The 25443-nt window shown below is 39.3% G+C and overlaps 2 protein-coding genes across 2 annotated transcripts in view; one reads left to right on the top strand and one right to left on the bottom strand.

The window, feature by feature from the left end:
• The window catches only part of LOC119419141 (calcium-binding mitochondrial carrier protein Aralar1), a 22400-nt gene extending 18754 nt beyond the window's left edge, over positions 1–3646 (bottom strand). The window contains exons 1-3 of the mRNA XM_037686442.1: positions 3612–3646; positions 3021–3074; positions 1801–1943 (exon numbers count right to left, since the gene is read on the bottom strand). Coding sequence (XP_037542370.1) covers positions 1801–1943; positions 3021–3074; positions 3612–3623 — 209 coding nt within the window. The 5' untranslated portion in view covers positions 3624–3646. The remainder of the gene's footprint in view (positions 1–1800; positions 1944–3020; positions 3075–3611) is intronic.
• Positions 3647–8544: 4898 nt separating this feature from the next.
• Positions 8545–25154, top strand: hat1 (histone acetyltransferase 1). The gene is made up of 11 exons (XM_037686441.1): positions 8545–8613; positions 9824–9895; positions 10021–10096; positions 13235–13355; positions 16691–16867; positions 16953–17074; positions 17645–17749; positions 18144–18250; positions 18984–19135; positions 22087–22203; positions 24686–25154. The coding sequence occupies exons 1-11, from the start codon at positions 8607–8609 to the stop codon at positions 24854–24856; spliced, it is 1227 nt and encodes a 408-aa protein (XP_037542369.1). The 5' UTR covers positions 8545–8606; the 3' UTR covers positions 24857–25154.
• Positions 25155–25443: the final 289 nt, after the last annotated feature.

The raw sequence follows: 25443 nt of genomic DNA, 5'->3' as shown, positions 1-25443 counted from the left end.
ATGTATGTTCATTTTTATATCTTGTTTGATTCCTTGTGTATATTCCTTTATACTGAAACTCTGGCATAATAATTTCCTGCAGGAGCAATAAAGTTCTATCTTATCTTATCTTATCTTATCTTATCTTATCTTATCTTATCTTATCTTATCTTATCTTATATACATAAAGGCTATTAGTGACTTCAACAGCTTCCATGTTGACAACTTATCCTTCAGAAAGACAATTTAATTCTAAATGTTTCTAGAGCTAGATGCCAAATTCTGACAACTATTCTAAAAATTGAGAAGAAAGGAAAATATGTTGCATTTGCAGCAGTCATCAATCCAATCGAGGGGTCAGTAAACCAAGGTTTTTTTTTTTTTTTTTTACCGTAAAGAATCTCTGAATAGTTCACAACAACGACAGGAAAATCAGTTTTGTCTTCACAAAAAACTCCAACCATCATCTTTACCCACTTCTTCCTTTTCAGGTCATGGGGCTCACTGGTGCCCATATCCAGCCATCAATGGGGGGACACACCCTGGACATGTCTCCAGTCCATCACTGAGACACATAGAGTCAAACAACCATTCACTCTCTCACTCACACCTAGGGACAATTTAAAAGTTATCAATCAGCCTAACATGCATGTTTTTGGTCTGTGGGAGGAAACCAGAGCACCCGGAGAAAACCCACGCATGCACGGAGAGAACATGCAAACTCCACCCAGAAAGGCCCCCGGGCTGGGATTTGAATTGGGGTGCCCTTCTCACTGAGAGGAGGCAACTTTACCAACTGATCCATCATGCAAAACTCAAGGTTGCTATTTAAAATTCTAACAAACAAAAGCAAATTTAAAATGTTGTCACCAAAAAGATAGAAATTCAAGTCAGACAACTGGTGCAACAAATGTAAAGTACCAAAGTTCATGCACAATAATCCAGGTAAACATCCAACAATGTTCAGTCAGGTCATCTGGATGGTTTCTTTTTTTTTGCAGAGACGTTTCGTCCTTCATCCAAAGGACTTCTTCAATCTGAGGAGCCACCAAACAAACTGAGTCCCACAAGCAGCACACTCCCATAGTGGGGAAAAAAAGAGTTTGCTGGTGATAAGATGGCCTCCAGGGCCCACCCTCTCCCCCGTCAACTCCTCTGAGGCAGCTATGCCAAAATGGTTCAAAACACCAAAGTTCATGCTCAATAATCCAGGTACAAATGCAGTTCCCCTTTGAGCAATCACTAAAGATAAATGACATAATTTAATGTTTCAAAAAGTTTAACTGAATGCTCAACAGTCATGTGATATTTTACTAACAAACAGGTTAATACTGAGGTTTTACAACAACAAGAAGTTGCACCAAATAATATAGGAACACAAGGAACGCTTGCAGGGAACACAGATGATGAACTCAGACAACAATCAGTGACAAAACAACAACTAAAAGCAGATCTTGGGCTAAAAAAAATAAAAAAAATCAGGAGTTTAATTAGACGTTAAGCAGAAACACAACCGAAGGAAAAGACAAAAGTAGGAAACAAACAATGCCAGCTGGGTAAAGTGAGACAGAAAAAAATGTATTTAAGTTGATCAAAAGCCCCAAATCCTGTTTGCATATTTTGTTCTGTAAATCTGTGATTTTAATCCTAACTTGACTTGACTTTGCTGCTTGAACATAAACAGTAAAAAGTCAATTTTAGAGCTCGGACACAAAAAAATGAAGCAGAAACCGGTAACACTGTTCTTCAACACCAAACAGTTGGTGTTAAAGAAGAAGCTTGACAAAGTTTTCATCGTTCGCTCTGACTGAAGCTGCTCACCCATCTTTGGTGGTGTCGACCACTCCAGCTATCAGCTCCACAGTTTTGGGGTTGTGTTGAGGATGTGTGTGCAGACCCATGTAATTCTGCACAAAGTCACGGGGGGTCATGTAACGCTCTCCATCCTGCACCACGCTGGCATGCTGCAGAGGGGACAGAGCTGTAAACACTGGAAGGTGTCAATTCAGACTGAAAACACCTGCAAGTTTAATAAAAACTAAGCGTTCTCACCATAAAGCATATTTTGATACACAATGTTCCTCTGCATCCACATTACTGAAACACTTCAGTCTCTTTTACATCATTGTCGTACTTCATTTTGGGGGAAATGAGCATTAAAACCTTTAATTTTGACAAAGTAAAATATGTAACGCACCTCATCAAACCAGAACAATCAACATTCTTCGTCACCCTAATGAAAAAGTCATTTAAGCTTTCCTTGAGTGATAAGAACTGGTTTTAAATGTCTGCTCTCCCATTGTACATTTTGAACTGACACAAGAAATAATGTAAAGCCTTACGAGGCAAACCTGATCTCAGCCAGGCTTTAGGGTGTTAAGGTCATTTATAGAGCCTGGGTGGGGTTTCAAGTTGGCACCAAGATAGCTTTGGAAGTGGTGCATGAACCGGCAGCAGAAAGGCCACGCTCGTGGACCCGAGCCAAGCTCTGATGAAGAAGTCTGAGAGAGGGTGGGAGGAGACCCCCGATGCCAAGTGTTTTCACAGGGCTACAATTCAACGCACTCGGCTGAATTAACGCTTTTAAATGAAAATATTAATTCTGAGCAATCTATCGCCGCATTTCTCCGTCACAATCGTGTATCTATTCACCCTCACAGTAGGCCTCAAGTAGGTCTTAATCAAATTATACAGGCAGCCACAACGAGCTTCCAGTAATTAACCCCCACCCTCTTTTTATTTTACCTGAATCTGCATCAGAATTACACAGGCCTGTTAAAGCCGAGTGGGAACCAAGTCATAGGAGCAAGTTTACAGCCCAAATAAGACGAGGGGGAGACAAACCAACACACTTGTGACTGGTTACTGAAGGGCAACATGCACAATACTGTAAAAAACACACAATATTAGAGGGTTTATATAAGAAAACAGGTCTAAAACTGCATAAAAAATAAAGTATTTTGTACTGAGTTTCACACACACATAATAATCCAACAGGAAGTTCACAGAAAAATGTGTTTATGTTAGACACCAGCTCATACCTTCTGAAAGATAGTCTTCAGCTCATGGGGGTCAGCTCTTTTTGTGGCTTGCACCTGTAACACACAAGTGAAGTTGAAAATAAATAAATAAATAAATAAACAAGTAAATAAATAAATAAATAAAGTTGGCTTGAGCTTCACATGTCAGCTCCGTCCAACACCAATAAAACCAGTTTAAATTAAATCAGCTTTAGAGTTCTTTTTAATCGAGCACGACTCGAGCAACAGATATATTATTATTATTATTATTATTATTATTATTATTATTATTATTATTATTATTATTATCTTCTTCTTCTTCTTCTCCACAGAGCTAAACAACAAGCAGCCTCGACACATCTATCAGAAAAGCATCAGAGGAGAGAAATTACAGCTGAGAGGCCGGGAGATGCGCCTACAGACAGGCTGTCAGGATGCAGAGACAAGAAACAAAAATCTGATAAAAAGGAGGAGACTCCTGCTTTTTACACCGAAGCGCTAAACCCGAACGTCCGCGAACAGCCCCGCTCCTCCGCGTCCCCCTCTGGAGCTTTAGCAGCCGCTTTACCGCCATTTCAATTCGTTTCTGATAAGAAATATTGACGGAGTCACCTTGACCGCCATGCTGGATGTGACGTCAGCCGCCGTGGACTGGAGTGGCAGCGCACGCGCTGGGCTTCGGGATGACAGCGCGCGGGCATGACAGGACGGAGGAAGACGTTTGAGACGCTGAACTATATTTAACTGTGTTGTGCTTTTCCTGCGTCCGGAGCGCAGGGGCGCAGCCAACAAGGGGGGCCCATGGGGGCAACGTCCACCCCCACCACCAAAATCAGCACCCTATTTGGAGAGAGAGTATCCTGAGCTTTTGCTTGGTATGGATTTTTAAGGAGCTGTCAAAATACACGTTTCAATTATTATTTTATTTATTTATTTTTGTATTTGCATATTATTTGTGATTAAAAAATATACCAAAAGTCTACAGCATTATTAACCTTTTTATGGATGCAAATGTGCATGCTCCGAACATCAAATTGACTTTTATTTATTGTTTGTGTGTATTTGTTACCCTTACTGACTTATCCAATACATTTTTTTAGAAATCATTCTTAGGGTTGACTTTATGCCTTTCATCTTTGCGTTCATTTCTTTTTTATTAACGATTGGTATTTGAATTTCAAACATAAATAAAGAACAAGCAACAAATCACTTATACCAATCCAGTGTTTTACTGTTTAGTTCTTGTGATTCGCTTTCAACATGTGATGTTGATTCCTTGAAGATTAGAATATGGACATCCAGAGACCTAAGAAACATGACAAATGCTAAATTGTGACCCAGGCAAAGACAAAGCGTGGACCTTAGTCTAGTAAATGTTCAATCCTTGTCCTCGAGGGCCACTGTCCTACTTGTATCCCTGTTCCAGCACTTCAATGGTTAAAGTTCCTCTTCATGTTCTGCAGAAGCCTGTTGATCACCTATTGATCGGGTGTGTTGGAGCAGCAATGCATCTACATCGTACAGGACAGTGACCCTCAAGGACCAGGACACCCCAGAACAGTTTTCAAATAGGCCCCTATCTGTTTCAGCCATGCTCTGCAGACATTCTGACATCCAGCAACATTGCACACCGAGGAAATTTCACTATCACATTATAAAACATTGTAAGGCAACTAATTTATGAATACATTTTTATATAAAAATCAACAAAATAGCAAGTGTTAAAAACAAAAGGAGTAGAACTAAACCTTGAATAACAAATGTAGCTATAATGAACTGTGGTACAGGGGGCCAGAGTTTATGCATGTGCACTGGTATCCTTGAAAAAGGTGAATTTGTAATAAATGAGCAAAATCAGCACATTTATGTTTTGTTGCCAACAATTACAAGTCACAAGCTAATTGCTTACATGCATGATATTGAGTCAGTGAAATAATCCAGCTGTAAATAAATTCAGAAGGAGAACAATGAGAGATCTTAAGCTCATAGTCAAAGATAAAGTTCTTCTCTCTTATGAAAAGAAATAGCGACTAAAATCTGTAAGACAATTCTTATGGCATCATATCTTTATTGTAATTTCATGTTGTGTTATGTGTTACAGTGCGATGTTTGTATTATTCTCTACTTTTTGGTTTTGTGGGATATTTCTTGTTCTTACTTGCCTTAGGACAAAGGATGAAAATTAGCTATTGTGCTAACTCCGACATATTTACATTACTGCTTACTGCTGACATGTTGATTAATATGCATTGTCCTAATTTAAATAAATAAATAAATGAAATGAAATGACAAGAGTTGACCAAAGTAGAAAAATGTTGGGGGCAGGAAACTGAGCGGTGGGGAGTGTTAAAGCAAAGCTTGAGATTAAAATCATGTCTAAATGAGCTGCGCTGAGATATTCCAAGATTGTCCAGTCTAGCTGTAAACAAATATGAGGATTTTAAAATTTTTTTTTTTTGCAATTTGTACAAAAACCCTGATGAGTTTGAATTACCAGCCAGTCTTTTAATGTTGTAGAAATTGTGCTAGAAGCATAAAAGTTTTAATTAAAAACACATTGAAAATTTGCTTATTCTTATATCTATTATAAACTTTAAAAGTGCTCATCGTGAATTTTAAAATAAATCAGACCTTAACAATCCTGAACTAAATGGTGCCGTTTGAAACAATCTACTTCAGTACTTTTTCCAGTACAGTATTGATATGAACTTGTGACCGCACTCAATGTAAACACAGCACTCAAATAGATCCTCCGATAAAGGAGTCATGTGACTGATCTATAGGCTGGCCCTAATCAATATAAGTAAACCAATATGGCAGAGTTGGACAGATATTCTGGAAGAAGACATTTAGATGAACATATAACTGTGAGTTTTGATACAAAATATGGGAGATGACAGCAAAATTAAGACTGAACTATTCAGAAAGTGGTGTTTTGTAGAAACTAACTGAATTAGTTACAATGATTATATTTTCAGAAAAACTGGTGAAATACACAGAGTTTTCAAGTATATGTCAAATTAGATTGTTTGAAAAACCTCTGCACAATTTATCCAATTAATAGGAGTGTAAAAATGTACCAATACGTACATCAAAATGATCCGATTTATTTCATTCCAAATTGCTTTTCAGTGGACGTCACCATTGTTGACCTAGTTTTAACCACTTTAGCTGTTTTTGTAGCTAAGCAAGCTGTTGCTAAATATCTTCAAACAGGTTGTCTCAGCCTTTCAGTGTCCACAGACTTTTAATTATAAAATATTTATTAGCATTTTTAATTTTCTTGAGGCAATAATATTATTAATATAAGAAATATAAAAATTAATAGCTTTCTAAAAGTCAGAATACCTTTTTATTGTAAAGTATAAATGCTCGGCCAAATGAGCTCCTGCTGAAATTTGATGGGATGCTTGGTGTCTTGACTCTTTAAATGATTTGAAATGAAAAACCATGGCCATTTGGATAGTTATACAACTTTGCCAATGTTTTATTTATACCTTTTTAGTAATGGAATAATAAAAGAATAAAGAAGTAAACTTGAATGTTGATAAAATGTAACCAAGAAACTTTAATTTTCTACCAAATTTGAAAGCAGAAATTGTGACAGAACTGAAATGCACCATGAAAGCCCTGACATAAGCAGAGATCTAGCTGATCGAGCTACTACACTAACTATTATGGGTGAGCTGCATCACAATGCTTCACTCAGGGCCCTCATACATTGCTATTGTAGCTTTTACAGGGAAATTCTGGCAGCAGCTGCTGGTATTTGACCGTAACTTTTCACTGTTCCGTGTCAAACATTGTCATTGGTGGTTTTACTGTGAACTTCTGGCAACAATAGCTGCTGGTATTTTACCATAAATTACACCATTTTCACTGAGTCACACATATTCAAAGTTTATTTGGTGAAATTAAAGCAAATACAGATGACAGTAAATTACTGTAAATTGCCGTTTTAAACAAATGACTGTACTGTAATATGTTTTACTGTTGCATGGTTATATTTTTACTGGAAGGCTTTTTGATTTTGACATACTTTTGCAGAACAGAGCTTTCTGAGCCCCCTGATCAATTTTTGGATCCAGCTCTTGATGGCTGGCTTTGATATACCATTTCTGTAGAAACACATCTACTGTAGAAGTAATGACTGCCCTTTCCTGGTCCTTTACTCAATGAGCTACTATAATAATATAAGCTTGCGTTCTATAAGAATCAACTTTATTGTTTCTCCAGACGTTCACCAAATTAAAACATCTTATTTTTGCCCATTGAACAATTGTAATTTATCATCAAGTGAATTAAAATAATCTTTCGGCCACTGTCACTGTTTAATTTCCTCTATAGCTATTTGAGTTATTTTTATTTTAGGAAGGAAAATAGTAAACTTAATGTGTCCAATAACACTGTTTTTTAGTTTGCTCTTGAACACTGCTGACATATTTATTGATCAATGTGTTTTTGTTTTAATTTGTTTCTTATTTAAATTTCAAATATGAGCATATGGCATTCGAGTTTTCTATCCTGAGACTTTGACATCTTTTTTGCCTAAACGTTTTTTGTTTACAGCCTTTACATTATTGTTTGTACTCTCTCTTTATTTTAAATACGGCAGGGAACAAACGTATTTTGTTTAATTAGCTTATTAACTTTTATGCAAATCTCATTAAGATCACATATCTCTTTTGCAAAGGGAGGCCTGGGCCTGAAAGCAGCCTAACATGTATGTTTTTATACCGTGAGAGGAGACCGGAGCACCTTGGAGAAAACCCAGAAAGACCTGAGGTCCAACCCGGAGATTGAACCCAGGACCTTCTTGCTGTGAGGCAACAGTGCTAACCACTAAGCCATGCGTTTACCACACTGTGTTAAATCTCCTTTATGGAGTTTGTAATCCTGTCAGTTGTTTAGACAGTTCTTGTTTTAGAGCGATGTTCTCTGTCAATCAACCAGGTGCATCTTGTTTTGAATGATTCTTTAATTGTTTCCTTCACTTGATGTGTGGAAAGAAAATGCCATTAATTAGGCTAGCATAAATTATTTTAACTTTAAAGTGTCTGATTCACAAAGCAAAAGTGTTAAGTGTTTTAAAATGCTTTATATTTTTCCCCTTTTTCCCCACTAAATAAAACAGATGAATGTGCATCTTCCATGAGTGATAGAACCTATTATTATTATTTAGAAATAAATAAGTAAGTAAGTAAGTAAGTAAGTAAGTTTAAGTAAATAAATAAATAATAAATAAGTTCTAACTTTTAAAACACATTCAGGACAAAACAGCAATATTTTTGGAGTCAGGGGAATTACCAAAACTATTTCAGTGTTATGACATTTAATTTTATTTGTTTAACGTTATTAGCGCAAAAAGGAAAATAGGATTTATGAAGCTTTGAAAAACAACATCTATACTAAATTTAAATAAATTAGTTTTGATTTAATTTTGTTAATCCTAAATTCATTTTAGAATGATTAACTATCCAGCTATCGGTAGGAGCCAGAAGAAGAAAAAAAAGTACATCCGTATTTACCGGAAACACGTGACCCGGATGTGCTCCTGTTTCCGCGGGTCTTTTAGGACAACACAACTCCGCGCAACACTGAGCAAAAATGGCGGGTAAGAGGCTAAATATTTCCAGCCTTTAATTATTTATTTTACACTGGAGTACAATTCACCCACCTTTGAACGTCAGCGCTGCTCCAAACCTGCTAAAGTTGCTAACTTAGCTTATATTTTTGTAAAACGGCTTAAAACGAGCTAACGGTTCTTAGCAACATTAAGCAGAGGGCCTGCAGCTACTGCTAATGTTTGCTATCAGTCATGACAGGGTAGTGTGCTTGTATTTTTTGTAACGCTTAGGCTTCATTGTGGGAGTGAATGTGTTAATTAAAGCCGTCTTTACTCTCTGCTAGCTCATAAACTGTAAAATTATCTGAGCATATTTCTGTGCCATAAACAACATTTTCTTTGTTAGTTTTCCTATGGGCTAAGGGAACAACAAATGATGTGCTTTTTTGCTCAAGTTTTAAGAACACATATTAAAAATGGCATTAAAAGTCAGAAATAAAATTTAGTTTATAAAGTTTATATTCATTAGTGCTGGTTATGTTTTTCTCCAGCACGTGAATAATGACAATAAATATTGGTGACAGTATTGGTCAGTATGATTCAATTCAGTTTATGTATACATTTATAGTGCCAAGTCACAACAGAAGTCATCTCAGGGCACCGCACAGAAACATTCACACACAAAAAGTCAGTTAATAGCGTTATTTATCTGAGGAGCCAGACTGCTTTGACAGTGTTTATTCTTATTTAGGGAACCTAGCTTGAGTTATTAAAGTAGGCTGAGTAATACAAGAGGTTATTGTTTATGTTGATTCATTTCTGAAGTCAGATATGTTCTTTGAAAGGTGGCAGAAACTAAAATACTACATGAGGATAAGTTGGTTCAATGAGTGAATCTACAAACCTTTTTTCAGCAATTATTGCTTTCATCATTTAAAAAAAAAAATCGCTATACTGTACATTTATTTGTTTGGTTATAATGTAAGAAATTAATTCATTTTATATATCAGTTTGATTCTGTTCACGGTCATGGTGTCTACCTTCAGTGGTCGTAAGTTTGTCACAAAATAGAATAAAATAAAATATCAGAGAAAAAAATTAAAATTCTTCTTCTGAGTTTTAGGCAGTATTTCTTATATCACGTATTTGTTCTGTTTGTTTGATCACCAGACCAGAAATGAAAGATAATCAAATCTAAAAGCTGTTCTTTAATAGCTAAATAATTGTTTAACGCACTGTTTTTATGTTTTTTCCTCAGGAGTAAATGCTATGGAGAAGAAACTGGCTGAATACAAGTGTGACACCAATGAAGCAGTTTGCCTGAAGCTGGGTGGGCGTATTTTTATTTTTTTATACTTTGGGAATGTGATGAACATGACTTTGATGAAATAAGTGTATGTAAATTTTGTTGTACTATTTATACTTTTTCACTGTTTTTGGTCTTGATGCTTTCAGTCCGTTTTCCTGAGGATGTTGATGATGACAGCACCACTTTCCACCCAGAGTACACCCACCAGTTATTTGGAGACGAGTGAGTTTATTTTATTTATTTGTTTCTTTCATTCATTTATTCATTCATACCCATCTACTCACTACGAACTCATGTTCGAGCTGCTGTTTAATATACCATATTATTTTACATTATTAGTGTTTAGCGTATATCTTAGATCTTTTCGCGTATCGTTTAATGTTCGTTTAGCATGTAGCTTAGATTCTTGTACAGTTTCTTTTTTATGCTTTATATTTTTCCTATTTTGGATGTAACTGGGACCTTGAGTACATAATTTCGTTCCACTTCATGTACCACATGTGCTCAGAGTCAGAGAGATTTATTTGTCATTCGCATCTCATGTGGTGGAACGAGATTATGTACACAGGGTCCCAATTACATCCAACAATAAAAATGTAAAAGAAAAACAGTAATAAGATCTAAGATATGAACTAAGAAAAACATCAACTAAATATCCACTAAGCACTAGTAGCTTAAAACATTACGTCAAACAGCAGCACGAACATGAGTCTGTGTGAGCAGATAAGCACGCATGAACACAGCAACATGAAACAGATCAGCAACAACATGAAACAGATCAGCAGCAACATGAAACAGATCAGAAACAACATGAAACAGATCAGCAGCAACATGAAACAGATCAGCAGCAACATGATGTAATTTTTCACAGTGATTATTCTGGTTAGAGATTCATGAGTCTAACAGCTTCAGGGTAGAAGCTGTTCCTCAGTCTAGTTGTTCTACACTTAATGCTCCTTAATCTCCTTCCTGAGGGGAGCATGGTAAAAAGTGTGTGTGCTGGGTGAGTGGGGTCCTTCATGATGCAGGTGGCCCTCTTCCTGCATCTGGAGGCGTAGATGTCTGTGATGGTGGGGAGACTGACTCCGACAGTCTTCTGTGCAGCCTCCATGCCACACGTTGATGCTGGAACACAGGATGCTCTCCACTGCACACCTGTAGAAGGAGGTGAGGACTGAGCTTCCCAGACCAGCTCGTCTCAGCCGTCTGAGGAAGTAGAGTCTCTGATGAGCTTTCTTGATCAGGCTGGTGGTGTTGTTGCTCCAGCTGAGGTTGTCATTCATGTGTACACTCAAGTACTTGTAGCTGGAGACCACTTCCACTGCAGATCCTCTTATGTTCAGGGGGGTGTAGGTGTTTTTGTTCCTTCTGACGTCCACAATCATCTCCTTTGTCTTCTTCACATTGATGTGAAGGTTATTCTCTTTGCACCAGCTCTCCAGGTGTTCCATCTCCTGCCTGTAGCTGGACTCATCATTGTTTGTGATGCATCCCACCACCGCTGTATCATCTGCAAACTTTACAATGTGACAGCCTGGATGGGTAGCTGCACAATCATACATGAGCAGAGTAAACAGGAGGCGGCTCAACACACATCCCTGAGGAGAGCCAGTGCTGAGGGTTATGGTGGAGGAGGAGAGGTTGTGGATCCTCACTAACTGTGGTCTGTTTGTTAAAAAGTCTAGTACCCAGTTGCAAATGGACGGGCTTATTGCTAGTGTGAATATTTTGTCCATCAGGGTTTGGGGGATCATGGTGACGTGAAGTCCACAAAGAGCATATGGATGTAAGAGTCGTCCTGCTCCAGGTAGGTGAGAGCAGTGTGGACATCGGTTCTCACGGTATGCATACTGATGAGGGTCCTTGTAGATGTTGATGGTTGTTTTGATGTGTGTCATGACCAGTTTTTTTAAGCATTTAGCGACTATCGGGGTGAGGGCCACTGGCCGATAGTCATTCAGACCAGTCACTGTGGAGCTCTTTGGGACTGGGATGATGGTGGCAGTCTTCAGGCAGGTGGGAACTGTCTCCAGGGTAAGTGAGGTGTTAAAGATGTCTGCCAGCACCTCACAGAGCTGATCGGCACATTCTTGCAACACTTTTCCGGGGATGTTGTCTGGGCCGGTTGCCTTGTGTGGATTAATCCTCCTGAAAGTATTCCTTACTTCTGCTGAGGTCACGCTGAGAAGTTCTTCATCCAGTGGTGAGGTGAGTCTGGTGCTGGGTGGTCTGTTCATGTCTTCAAATCATGCGTAGAACTTGTTGAGGGCATCAGGCAGAGATGGGTCTTTGGGGCATTGTTCGCTCCTGCCTTTATAATCTGTTATGCACTTAATGCCCCTCCACATGATCCGAGGGTCTTGTGAGATGAATTGACCCTCGATCCTCTGTGCGTATGTGGCCTTGGCCCTCTTAATACCAGCAACCAGCTCAGTTCTTTCCTTGTCCTTCTCAGCTCCTGTGAGTTTCCAGACCTGAAGGCGGTGATGCGAATGACGATAAAGAAACTTGAACTTGAACTTATATTTCAACCAAAATAAAACTATTAAACCATCTCTCTTCTATACCCCATGTTTTGATCAGCTGCTTTAAGACAATATCAAAACCAGCTGATTTTATTGTACAGTGTTAAATTTGAGCTAATTTACCCACATTTTAGTCAACTTATGATTTATATTACTTCCTATAGTAGACTTGGTACTAAATATTTGTCAGAATCATTTCTTACTATTGGCAATTTATGTAGCAATGTGTTTGTTCTTCATAGTTCATTCTGATGGTGAACAATGTGTCAGATTTGTTTGATGTTTTGTTGGGATCATGAGCACAGATTTGTTTTATTTTATATCTAAGTGTTACCCTTCCAAGATTTGTGCACTGAAAAAATTGACACCTGTCTCTGTGCAAGGACTTTCAGTAGCATTTCATTTAGCTCTAAATTATTCTTCCAAATGAGTCAAAACTAGGATTGGTTATTTCTGCGCTTGCTGCAATCAGCTCAAAGGGAACTCTGTAATTGGGGCATTAATTATTTTGCCAAGCGTTAATTGCTAGTAAACCTTAATCACGCAGTTGCATAATGATGAATCAGTTTTGTCATCATGTGTTTATTTTATTTCATTATTATATCACAATGCAGCACAGTGATACAAGTCAGTCGAGCAAACTTTTTTTTGTGTACTCTCCAGGTGTTCTCGCAGCCATTTTCATGCAAAAAGAATAATCAAATTGTTACAGTTTCCTCTAAAATTAGGTTATTCTGCAGTGAAATGTATTTGATGTATTATTTGTCTGTATTTTCTGTCAATTAGCTGCAACTTTTTCTGACTTTTTATCGTTGAAATAATTTTCTCCCTGCAGTGAGGTTGCTTTTGGATACAAAGGTCTTCAGATCCAGCTGTTCTACACCGCTGGAAACCTGAGCACCCTCTTCAAAGTTAAATATTCTTCAAAAGTCACAGACACATTTGATTGTGTGGAGGTAAGACCAGAATATCTTGATTATGTCATTTTTTGCAAGTTTATTGTTTACAATTCTTGTGTTGTCGTCAGCTTTCTTATTTTTATATTGTGGTCAAAGAAGTTTTTATGATCTGAGCTCACATTGTGAATGGAAAGTGGAACGTAGTCGAGAGTTACGGTTGGATATTTTGAACTCGGTTCAGAATTGTAAAGCTGTAAGAAATAAATAAAAAACTTCAAATTATTTGTTAATGAAAGATTTGCTTAAATACTTTGTAGTGGGTATGATGGACACTTGAGTAAAATAAGATTTACTGTATTTCACAGTAGTTTAAACAAAAGCATTTTTTTTTTTAATTTGAGTCTTAAAACGCTGTAGGTAATGGGGGAGGGGTTGAAAATGTTGCTGTGTTGCACAAAAATGTCTTTATTTATCTGAAGGAAAATAAGTGATTTTAACAGAAGGGAGTTTTTTCTAAGTAATTGCCTCTAAAACAATCTTACTCTTCAAGTGGAGTCATTAACTTTGAGAATGTGTTTTTTTTTCCCACTCTGAGGCTTTAAAGTCGTTCTGGAGGATGACATTATTTCAGAAAAGAAATCTCCTGTTTTGTTAGACAAACATCACTGCAACTGGTCAACTCTACAATTGCCTAGTTGAAAATAATTTTGTATCTGAGGCTTATCACAATTCTTTTGTTGTTTTGTTTTTAAGTTATTGTCAGTGAAGATCGTTGACTCATGTTTTTGTAATAAATAGATTTATTTAATTCATTACATCGTTTTTTTATGTTTCTCCGAGTGTAGACTTGATCCCCAAAGCCTCATCTCCAGGAGCAGTGATCAAATTTTGTGTCAAGTAGTTATCACTAGTCAGTATCTTACCTGGAGCAGATGGCAGTCAGTGATCTCAAATTTGAAAATCAGGGATTTTTAAGCAAGGAGACGATGGTAAATGGACTGTACTTATATAGTGTCTTTCTATCTGATCAAGACACTCAAAGCGCTTTACACTACAATCTGTGCCCTCATTTACCCATTCACACAGCACTACTAGATCTCTACAAAGCTAATTGAACAAATCATTCTAAAGAGACTACTCAGAGCTTTATCACATTCATACACCGATGGGACACACATCGGAGGCAACGTGGGGTTCAGTGTCTTGCCCAGGGACACTTTGGCATGTGACTGCTGGTGGATTCGAACCCCCCAATTCTTGCATTGGAGGACGACTGCTCTAACCACTCAGCCACAGCCGCCCAGAAGAGGGCCCATTGAAGAGCGTTTTTCCAACATTTAAAACATCTCAAATTTCATTAAATCCACGAGTTCAATTAAACACTTAGTAGAAGAGTTTTACACTTTTATGACAGTCTTTAAATAGTTAAGTTTTTCATTTGTTCATTGGGATTTTTGGCGTTTTTTTTTTCTGCAAATCAGACCCAGGTGACTTTGAAATGATTTCTGATGTTTATAGGCGAGAGCACGTGTAAACATTGAACAAAACTAGAATGGCTGCTCTTGTACTCTTTTTACTGTTTTCCCAGTCTTCTTCTCTTTATTACTTGGTTACAATTTTGTTGGCTCTGATTGCACAACTGCAACGTTGATGCACACAGTGTGACGTGTAGCATCCATATTTACTGCCACATGCTACAGTGCCCTGTACAAACATCCACTGCCTGTTTTAACTTCTTGAACTGGTTAAAGTGAGAAAAAATGGATAATCAGAAATCGGGAATTGATGTTTATTTGTGTGCTTGGACATACATTTGTAATAGCTTTAGGAAAATAAAGGGGTAAACTCATCAACCAACCTCTCCTTTTTATCATAAAGCTGCTTGAAGCCAACGTTTCAAATAGAAAAGTGATGTCAGTGTGGACCACTGCTCAGAGTTCAGCGTTGACCCCTGGGTGCTGGTTGGCCTCGTTGAGGGTTTGAGTGCAGCTGCCGACGTAGAGGCAGAGAGAGGCGAGCTGCACAGTTCAGGCTGCTTCTGAAGATCGTTTGTCTCTGAGTGCGTGTGGACGGTCGCAGTGCGGTGCAGCTGGCGAGGGATGAGGGGACGGTGAGATGGGGTTTATGCAGCTGCTACATTGATACAGGTCTCTGACCAAAACTCACCTTCTCGCCTTCAAACCACTCTGCTGGACGTTTTCCAGAAAACTCAATTAGTGCCACATCTTTTTTGTTCGTATGAAGACATTTAAATAGTTTTATAAAATGTTTCTCATTAGTACTAATCCCTTTGAACGAGTAAAACTTGTAGTTTAAAACCTAAAATTACCACAAGTAACGACTGCATGAATCTCAAAGTGGAATAAACAGATGAAATAATACTAATGTAGCAAATTAGATAGTTTGTGCTTCCTTTGTACCTATTGTTGGAAATCAAAGACATCAACAAACTGCTGCAAAGGGAACATTGTTAAGTTATATTCATGGCAGATTGAGGTATCTATTCTGGAAGGCTGTGCAATTTAGCGTCTAGTATATAAGAGAGTGCTCGGGACAAAGTGACTTGTTTGTCCGTGGCCTTTTAAGTGTGGTCCTTGTTCCCCAGAAATGTGGCTGAACAATTACAATAGTTGAGAGGCATTCAGCTGCAGGTGCATTACTTCCAGTTAGATATTAGCTGATGTCTGAAAGGGGGGAATTAGTAGTATGTTGTATTAGCCTTTTGTAGTGCATTTTGCTCAGACCTTCTTCATTTCCCAGTTTTCAATGCAGAGCAGCAAGGGTCTGTGTGCTCCAATAATGCCCATCACACATGTAAATGGTGTGAAAGGGCCGCTTAGCAAAGTGTTCTCATGTCAATCCTTGTGGAAATGGATACAATGCAAACATTACAGCTGAACTAACCACACGTTGAACTGAGTAAAAAGTCCAGGGGAAGGGGCCCTTTGTCTCTGAGGCTCTTTGAAAACGCAGGGGCCAAATTCATTTGATTGGGTTCACTTGGCAGGATTAGAGGCGAGGCCTCCATTATGGACGCCCAAAGGTTTGTTAAGCTGAGATCAATTCATAAGATTTTTTTTTTTTTTCCCCAGTGAGAAGCAGAATTTGTTTATTGTGGCAACTTCATCACATATTCATGGTTTAACATAAGTAGTAAATGTACAGATTTAAGTGGCCTCGTCGGGGAGGAGGGGAGTTGGTCTCTGCTCAGCTGATGGTTTTAATTGCCTAATGGTTTTCTTTCTAGCAGCGCTAAAAAAAACCTCTTGGTTTTTAAAAAAAATTGTAGTTTTGACCCAAGAAAGAAGATCAACATAAGATTTCCTATATTATTTTGAATTACACTTTAGAGTAATTTGTTGAACAAAATCAAATCTCGTTGTGTTCTCCAGCCGGACGATGTTGAAGGGAAGACCCGGGAAATAATTCCCTCCGGTTTCACCTCCAACACGGACGACTTCATCTCGCTGCTGGAGAAGGAGGCCAATTTCAAGCCCTTCGGCACCATGCTCCACTCGTACACCGTCCACAACGAAGAGGCGGGAGAACTCGCCTACCAGATTCACAAGGTGCATCATCTCATCAAGCCTTTGAGTTTTAACGTCAGTTTAGGGCGAGATGTAAACCTTAGCGTTTTTGCTTCGTTCGCCCCAGGCCGACATCACCTGCCCTGGATTCCAAGAGTACCACGAGCGCCTGCAGACCTTCCTCATGTGGTTCATCGAGACAGCCAGTTTCATAGACACAGACGACGATCGTTGGGACTTCTTTCTTGTGTGAGTGCCCTCCTTAATTGACACCCCCCCCCCCCCCCCCAGCTTTACCCTAAAGGCTTTATTGTGTCATTGAAAAACAAAGCCCTCCTTTGAGGCGCTTGTGACCAATTACCAGGACAGTTTGATTATATTTCCCCCTGTAGGAGAATTGTTGATGAGGCAAGAGCTTCCTTTGTGCCAAAAGCCCTTTTCAGATTTTTCAGGGGCAAGAGCTGAATTGAATACTGTTGTCTTTTGAAACACTGAACAATGTCTTAACAGTAAAAAGAGCCTCTGCCAGTGTTTTCTTTACCCTGGCACCTATTAATGGTGACAATGGGCAAAATGGACTGAAGTGATTTTGAGGAGCTCAAACCCTCCTCCAAACCCTTCTCTTCCTCTAAGTTGCAGTACTCCAATTAAGTGCATAATGTATTCAGGTTGTAGCAGGTGTACCAATCGGGCCCTCGCTGCTCGAACATGCTGAAGCGGGGGGGTAGGTAGGGGTGGGCACGAAAACAGAGGCTAAAATGGACACTGCATGGGAGTGTGCCTGTAATTGACCTGTTTGCCTTTGTCTTTTATCTGCAGATTTGAAAAGTACAATAAAGACGGGGAGACTCTCTACGCAACTGTTGGCTACATGACAGTTTATAATTACTACGTATACCCAGACAAAACCCGACCACGTGTAAGGTAATTGCCGGGGCAGCACGTGCCTTCCCGTTCTTTTGTGTTTTAAAAGGAGTGGAAAATTATACATTTCTTTATCCTTTTCCCAAAAAGCCCAAATTACTGGCTTATATAGCCAACCATTCAACCAGATCTTGTTTCAGCACCAAACCAGGGTGATTTGTATCTGAAAACAACTGTATGGATACGCTTTTGATGAGATTTGGTTTATATCATTCGTGAGTCATTGTAACTGTCTATTATTTACCGCTTTCAATCAAGGAGTTTTTATTCCCACTGAGGAAAAACTCTTCCTTACACAGCAGATAAATGTGTTTCTCACAACTTTAAACTAGCCTATTTAAAAAATAATAATAATAATCTGATTTGGGCCTGTTTCTTTCCTTTATCTGGACAGCCAAATGCTGATTCTGCCTCCTTTCCAAGGAGAAGGTCATGGTGCTCATCTCCTGGAGGCAGTGCACAGGTTTTACTGCAGCCTGCCCAAAGTTCTGGACATCACAGGTGAGCATGGACCTCTTTTAGGATGTTGAGATGTCATCTGAAGATCCAGGCTTCATTTGTGAAGAGTCAAATGTTTTTTGTTTTTTTTTCTGCAGTTAGTTAGTTTGCATGGTCGATCTTTCAGAATGTATTTGTTGGCTCAAATTGATGATTTTTATTATGATGCAAGAACAAAAACACTTAAAACCACTTCAAGATGAAATTGTTTAGGTGGAAGGATTTCTTTCATATTACATCAAGAGTTTCTCGTTTGGTTTAGTCTTTTTATTATAACTATCTCCTGAAAAGCATGTTTTTCTTTTTCTTCAGTAAGTGAGCTTACAAGAGACACGAACCACAACGTGTGCCTTTGAGCAAAAAAGACTTGAGTTTGTGTCCGATCTGATTTGTCCCATAACTGGGGTTCATCCAGCCTTACTTGGGGCAGCCAATCAGAATCATTTTAATTTTTATAATGAGTGTTGTAAAAAATAAAAGAGGGGCAGTGTTTAGGGCTAAGCCATATATTTGGTTGCTGTTGTTGCTAATATATTATTATGTCAGTGCATTTGTATGGCAGTGCACATATACAGTATATGAAATATACACAACGACTTATTTCTGTTGTTAATTATTTTAATGGCAGTTGTCAAATGTTATGATTCTTACAGGACTATTGCATTACTGTGTTGTAGATGACGGACAAACCTGCACACCCATAGTTAGCTTGTGTAAACTGGTTTTGTGTTTGCAGCTGAAGACCCCTCAGAGAACTACGTGAAGCTGAGAGACTACGTGCTGGTGAAGCTTTGCCAGAGCCTGCCGCCCTTCGCTGCAGACAAGCTGCCTCGCGGCTTCTCGGCTGACATGATCAAAGAGGCGCAAGAGAAGCTGAAAATCAACAAGGTACGGGGTAATAACTGCATCCAACTGGTTTCATCTTTGAATCTGTTATTGCTGATGAAAGTCAGAACTGCTATGAAAGACAGATTACAGGAGAAACATTTATTGTCCCCTGTTACAGTGCAAAGAGGGGAATTGGAAATAACAGAAAAAATAAATGAGATGGTGACTTACATTTTGGTGTGAGGCTGCGTCGAGGCGTAAGAAAGGTCCCTATTGGCCGAGATGGGGTAGAGGTAGGGCAGCCGACTTGGGACCAGAAAGTCGCAGTTCCATGTGTCGTGGTGTCCTTGAGCAAGACACCCAATCCCTAATTGCTCCCCAGGTGCTTACATAGCTGCCCACTGCTCCACCTGGGTGTATCTCACGTTTGATGGGTTAAATGCAGAGACTGATTTCACCGCTGTAAGGGAACATACTATGATGACAACACATAGCATTTTACTTTACTTCACTGAAAATTGGGTTGCCACGTCAAAATACAAGATCGCCAACACCATAGTCAAGGCCACCATTGGTCACCCCCTGGCTCCGCCATTGGTGGTGGATAAAATTGCTCCCTCCTCTCGCCAGAATCCACCACTCTGCGCCACATCAGACAAGAAAACAACTTCCTCTGTTCTTGTACACAGTTTAACTTCTTCCCACTTGAATATCTTGCACAGAAAACATGAAGGTTTAATTGTGTTCCCTGTTCAATTCCAGTCCATCAAAACACTCATGTAGAAAACTACAAACATTCACTATTCAAATCCCTTGCAACGTGGCATTGGCGTGCTGCTTGTTTGAACTTTCATTAAACTTTATTCAGCTTCTGCATATTGTAATTTTTCCAGTGTTACATCTGATTGTTACTGGAGTAACAAATAAATAAGTAAGTAGCAGCTAGGAGTGCAACAACCCGTTGGCAGTGACGTTAGCTGCTTGACCGGCTAATCTGAAACTACGAAAACAAACTTCTTTTTTTTCCCCAGTCCATGAACTCATCATAGCGAGGAGCCAATTTGTGGCAACAACATGCTTTGTGAAAAAACTCATAGGTGGAAGTCTGTAATATTTGTAGTCTTAAAAATTTAGTTTAAGGAAGCACAAGAAGTGTTACAAAGAAACAATCTTCTACACGCACATTTTACTGCCCAGTAACAGATGAGTTGAGGTGTTCCACTTCTGCCACTTTATGTTTCAAGGTGTGAAAAATAACAAGAAATAAAGATGTTGAGGAGCTGTAATCTGCCTTATATGGGAGAATGCAGCCAAGGTGATCAAAAGTCACTGCATTTCTCTCTCTGTTGGCTTTTATTTTTAGTTATCTCTGTCCAACAACATGGAGGATATTAGTACCATACTTGCCGCCGTACACGTCGCACCGCTGTATAAGTCGAATCTATTATGCGTCACCGCTGACGCGTCACGTTTGTTTTGCATCACCACCTGGAAATCAATCAACCTTTATTTATACAGGTAAATCCCATTGAGCCTCGAGGACTCATTTACAAGAGAGACCTGATTTCAACAAAGAAAGATGACAACAATGGACAACAGCAACAACAATAAACAGTTATAAAAACTCATACTAAAGTTTTTTTTTTTTTTTTTTTTTTTTTTTTTTTTTTTTACAAATAGGATGGCTAAAAGGAAAAAGGTAACAAAACCAAAAAAACTGCTAGATTCCGAGACAAATGTATAAAACTAAAAACAGGAACATGTCTGCATTGGTCCCTGCCAGGAGTCCAACAGATTCTTAAAGCCACTTAGAGAGGTCAAGGTCGAGAGCTTCAAATCTTTTTGTAAGATATTCCAGGAAACAGGAGCGGAGTAGGAGAAGGCCCTTTTGCCTAGTTCAGTCCTCACTGAGGGAACACTGCAGGTAATAATGTCCTGAGAGCGCACTCCGTAGCTGCACTCACGCAGAGACATGTAGGAGGAGATGTATGAAGGCAGCAGACCAAGAAGTGATTTAAAGATGAAAATGTACCAGTGAGAGAGTCTGCGTGAAGTTAATGATGTCCAGTTAACCAATGAATACAGGGTGCAGTGGTGGGTACGACAATCACAGCCAGTTATGAATCTTAGTGCACCATGATAGACAGCATCCAACATCTGCAGGGTTCTTGTAGGAGCGTTCATGTAAATAATATCACCAAAATCAATTGAGGGAAGGAAAGTCACAGATACAAGGCGTTTTCTAGCATTCAGGGTTAGACAGGATCTGTTTCTGAAAAAGAAACCCAGTTTAACTTTCAGTTTCTTTACCAAGTTTTCCACATGAAGCTTAAAAGAAAGATGTGAGTCGACCAAGATACCCAAATATTTATAGGAATCAACAAACTCAATGGGGACACCATTTGAAATTTGGAAATGTGGGCTGGTGTGCCAAAAATCAATTGGCTGTCAAATGGTGGTTGCGGGAGTGTGCACGGGATGACTTTACCAAGAATTTAACAAGATAACTGCCTAAAAACAATTATTTATTTGCTCAATATTATATCAGGTGTGTCTCAGTCTAACTTTTCCTTAATAAATGCACTTTGATGGTCAAATTAGCTGCTTTTCACATGGACGGCGCAGCGAAATGCAGCTGATTTGACATTTGCTCCAGGAGTTCCGTAGAGAGATGAAGGTGGCTTTGTATGGCAAGCCAAATGTCTCATTATTAACCACTTTTACCTATTGATACACTTGGCTTGCCATATTAGTCAAGGGCCCTCTAGTGGCTGAAAATTTTGGTGTTCAATATTTTGCTTGTCAGAATGAATGAAATGGTCAGATCTCAGCCAAAAAATGTTTTATAAATATGGGAAGAAAAAACATAAATAAGTCACTTCTCTGTATAAGTCACAGGGCATGCTAATTTATGCAAAAAGGTGCGACTTATACAGCGAAAAATACAGTAATAGGTGTCAAAGTTTTATGAAAAATCATGTCATTTGTGCTTTTTTTTTTTTCCCTTTTAGAAACACGCAAGGCGAGTGTATGAAATCTTGCGTCTAAGAGCGACAGACATGAGTGATGAAGAACAAGCGAGAGCCTACCGGTTAGAGGTGAAGAGGAGGCTCTTTGGACCGTACAGGGTGAGGTTACAAATATTACAGCTTCACGTGTTGGTGTGGAGTGGAGGAAAAAAAAAGTGCTTTCAGAGTGACGTTTCTGAGTGATTTCCTCATGTGTTCAAATAAACGTGAAGCTCAGATCGTCTTTACTGTCAAACATGAATCCACTGTTCCACTTCTTGTTAGCATAACATTATAGTTGTTTGATTGGGGGAAGACAAATGCTGCATTCGCTGCATACACTCGATCGGCTCACAGCCTTGTATTGTCACCATTTAATATGTTACCTTTTAAAACATCAGAAGAATTGATCTTCAGTCCTGTGAAAATTGATAGATTACGAGTGCCGTATTGTTGCAGCCACAATAGGGCGCACCAGGCGTCTGGTTTCACTGCTGCTGGAGCTTTTTCTCCTATTCAGGCATGTCATTAGTCAGGATTTGCATTTCTTTGGGAGAAATCATTTTATGAACGCGCGCTTAAAGCACTTTGTCAAAAAGGCTGCAACCATTCAGAATTCAGTGCTTTTCAGAAGCAGTGCACTTTTTCTATCGTGTTTTTGTTGTTTTGTATGCTTTGGGTGAGCTGTGTAGTTATAAAAACCCGACAGAAAGCGTTTGAGTTTCAAACGACATGGAAACACCGAGTAGATCCACACACGAGAATAACCCCCTACATCCTGTTTCCCTGTGACATTTTCTGTTCAAGCTGCTCGGTGGAACTTTGCACGCCATCCATTAGAGAATATGTTGTCAGCGGGGAAACCGCACGTCGCAGGGAAAGGCAGAAGCTGACACAGAAAAGACCTATGTGGTAAAAGTGGGAAGGAGGAATTCCTGGGAGAGTGGCTGTAAAAGATCTGGTGGCCAGATGCAGGAGGATATTCTCCCCCCACCCGAAAGATTTTAGCATGTAGTTAGCTGACGGAGGCTGCAGCTCTGCAAATGTAAAGGGATGGTACATTTCTCCCAGTTTTCTGGTGATCGTATCTACATGTGCAGGATTTCCGCGCACACAGCCTGGGCTTTATGCAGCCTTCAAGTGAGAATTTTAATAATGTTTTAAGGTTCTGTTTGAAAGTAGCGTGGTTGTGTGATGTCACCTACAGCTGCTGCTGCACCAAGCTTTGAGTTTTGCATTGCCGATGAGTTTTTATGATTATTTTTGATCAACGTGTACTTTCTTTTAACATAATAATTAACAACCCAACATTTTTCAGTCAGGTCATCTGGACAGTTTCTTTTTTTTAACAACCATATGATATGCATAGCACTTTAGCTTATATTAAATGAAAAGTGTTAAATGTTATTTATTAGCATTAGTCACCTGCGATGCTGTTTCACTTGTGGAGGCTTGTTCCAGGTTCCTAGCTGCAATGTGGGATCCTCTGCACTCCTGTGCATGAAGGACAGACTTTTTAAGATCAAAGTTTTGTCTGTCCCTTGTGCCTTAAGATTAATCATGCTAACGGGGCTAACATGACGTCCAAATGTCTGTGATAAAACAAGTGCTATCAGCCATTAGCTTCTCAATGACGTTGGAAATGACGGCTTGTAACTTGGGTAAGGCTGCATCAGAAAAATATCTCAAGACTGGGGTTGATGTAGCGAGGCTCAGCGTAGTCCAAAAATCTTTGGAATCCGACATCCTCAACAAATTAAAAAAGTCCACACCGCCGACGTGACATCGTCCTCTCCGCCGTGATCAGATCAGGTAGGCGTGCGTGACGTCATCACGTTGTACTGCTGCTGCAGGCGTCCTTGTCACTGGGTTGTCATACAAAAACAGCATCTTTTATATCGGTGAGTTATTTTTGATGGAATGACCGATGTCCGATATTCAACTTTAACACTAATATCGTCCGATACCATGCCGATAATATCGTGCATCCCTAATCTCTAGTTTGAGTTACAGATGGGGGTCATGTTAGATGATGTTGAGATCAGAGGTCTGTGTGGGTCATAGAATCACTTTTTTGGCACTTCTTAATTTTTAAGCTGATAATATAACGACACTATAGTCGGGCTCACTGCTCTGCTGCAGAATACATCTGTGAGCAATCAGATGCTTCCCTCATGAAAATGCATCGGCTTGTATTTCTCAGCACTGAAACCAATGATTTCCAACTCCATTCACAGAAATGCAGCCTCGTCTTAAGACACATTATTGGACCACTCTGCAGCCCTCAGCGAACACACTGCCTTCTTCTGCAGCCATATCTGTCTAAATGTGACTCCAGCATAGAGCACCTGCTGCCATTTTTGCATAGTTAGGTCAGATAGCTTTGTTTACGCGTCAGGCTTTTTGTTTGCAACTCTTTGCTGAAGATCACTTCTGACCAGACTTCTGGCATTAAATGAGTGAGTCCTGCAGGTTTCTGCCTGTTCTGCTGGATATCACAAGGTGTCAGAAGTTAAAGCCACATATTTATGTTTCTAGCTTGATGTCAGAAATTATCAGGCTAACTGAAACCCCGGTATGTATTTTTTGGCTGATTGTGCAGAAAAACCAGAGGGAACTGGCGAAGATGAAGAAGTGTCTTCGGCCAGAAGAGCTGGTGTCCCACATGGGCCAGATGGACACGCAGACGCAGCACGAGGAGCTGGAGAAGAGCTATCAGGTTGTTGTGGAAGACTACAGGCGGATCATCGAGAGGTTAGCGTCGCAGGCCTGATCTGAGTGCGATTCTTCAGAACTGAAGGGATTGTACTGAAAGCCCACATCACCACAGACTTTCACTGCAGTGTTATGAATCGTTGAAGCTTGTGGTTGGCTTCAGCAGAACAGGCTTCTCTGTTTCCCAGCTGATGAAAGTAAAGCAGGCGGAAATTTCAGCTGGACAGCGCGACGCCCTGTTCGTTTCGTGTGTTTGATCACAACATGATGTGTTTTCACAGGGTTTCACACATTCACGATCCTCCAGAAAAACTTTTTTTTTTCCCCTCCTCCGTAATAGGTTTTTATTTTATTTAATTTTCTGTGTTTTCTGAGGCACTTGTCTCATAAAAAAATTCAGTGGTTTTGTATGTTCAAATGAGTTGATTCCTAAGAAAACAGAAATAAAAACAAGCAAACAAGTTTACCTTGTTATTTTTTTTGTTTTTTTGTCTAACAGCTTGGCGATACAACAAAAAACAAATATGACTATAGTGAGATTACAAACACAGCCCATAAATAACGAGGCTAAAAGAGCAATTCACAATGAATACATAAACAACTTGGTTTAGGTTGGTCAGCTACGACGGAGCTTTAGGGCCACAC

This window comes from Nematolebias whitei, chromosome 13 (assembly GCF_014905685.2).
Source record: "Nematolebias whitei isolate Nwh7 chromosome 13, NemWhi1, whole genome shotgun sequence".
Classification (NCBI taxonomy): domain Eukaryota; kingdom Metazoa; phylum Chordata; class Actinopteri; order Cyprinodontiformes; family Rivulidae; genus Nematolebias; species Nematolebias whitei.
Note: the sequence above shows the minus strand (reverse complement) of the source record. Positions and strands in the feature narration are given on the sequence as shown.

Excerpts from the sequence above, each read along its gene's own strand:
- hat1 (XM_037686441.1), top strand. Across the intron at positions 13,356-16,690 it reads ACACATTTGATTGTGTGGAG|CCGGACGATGTTGAAGGGAA; the intron begins GTAAGACCAGAA and ends TGTGTTCTCCAG. Across the intron at positions 17,075-17,644 it reads CGTTGGGACTTCTTTCTTGT|ATTTGAAAAGTACAATAAAG; the intron begins GTGAGTGCCCTC and ends TTTTATCTGCAG.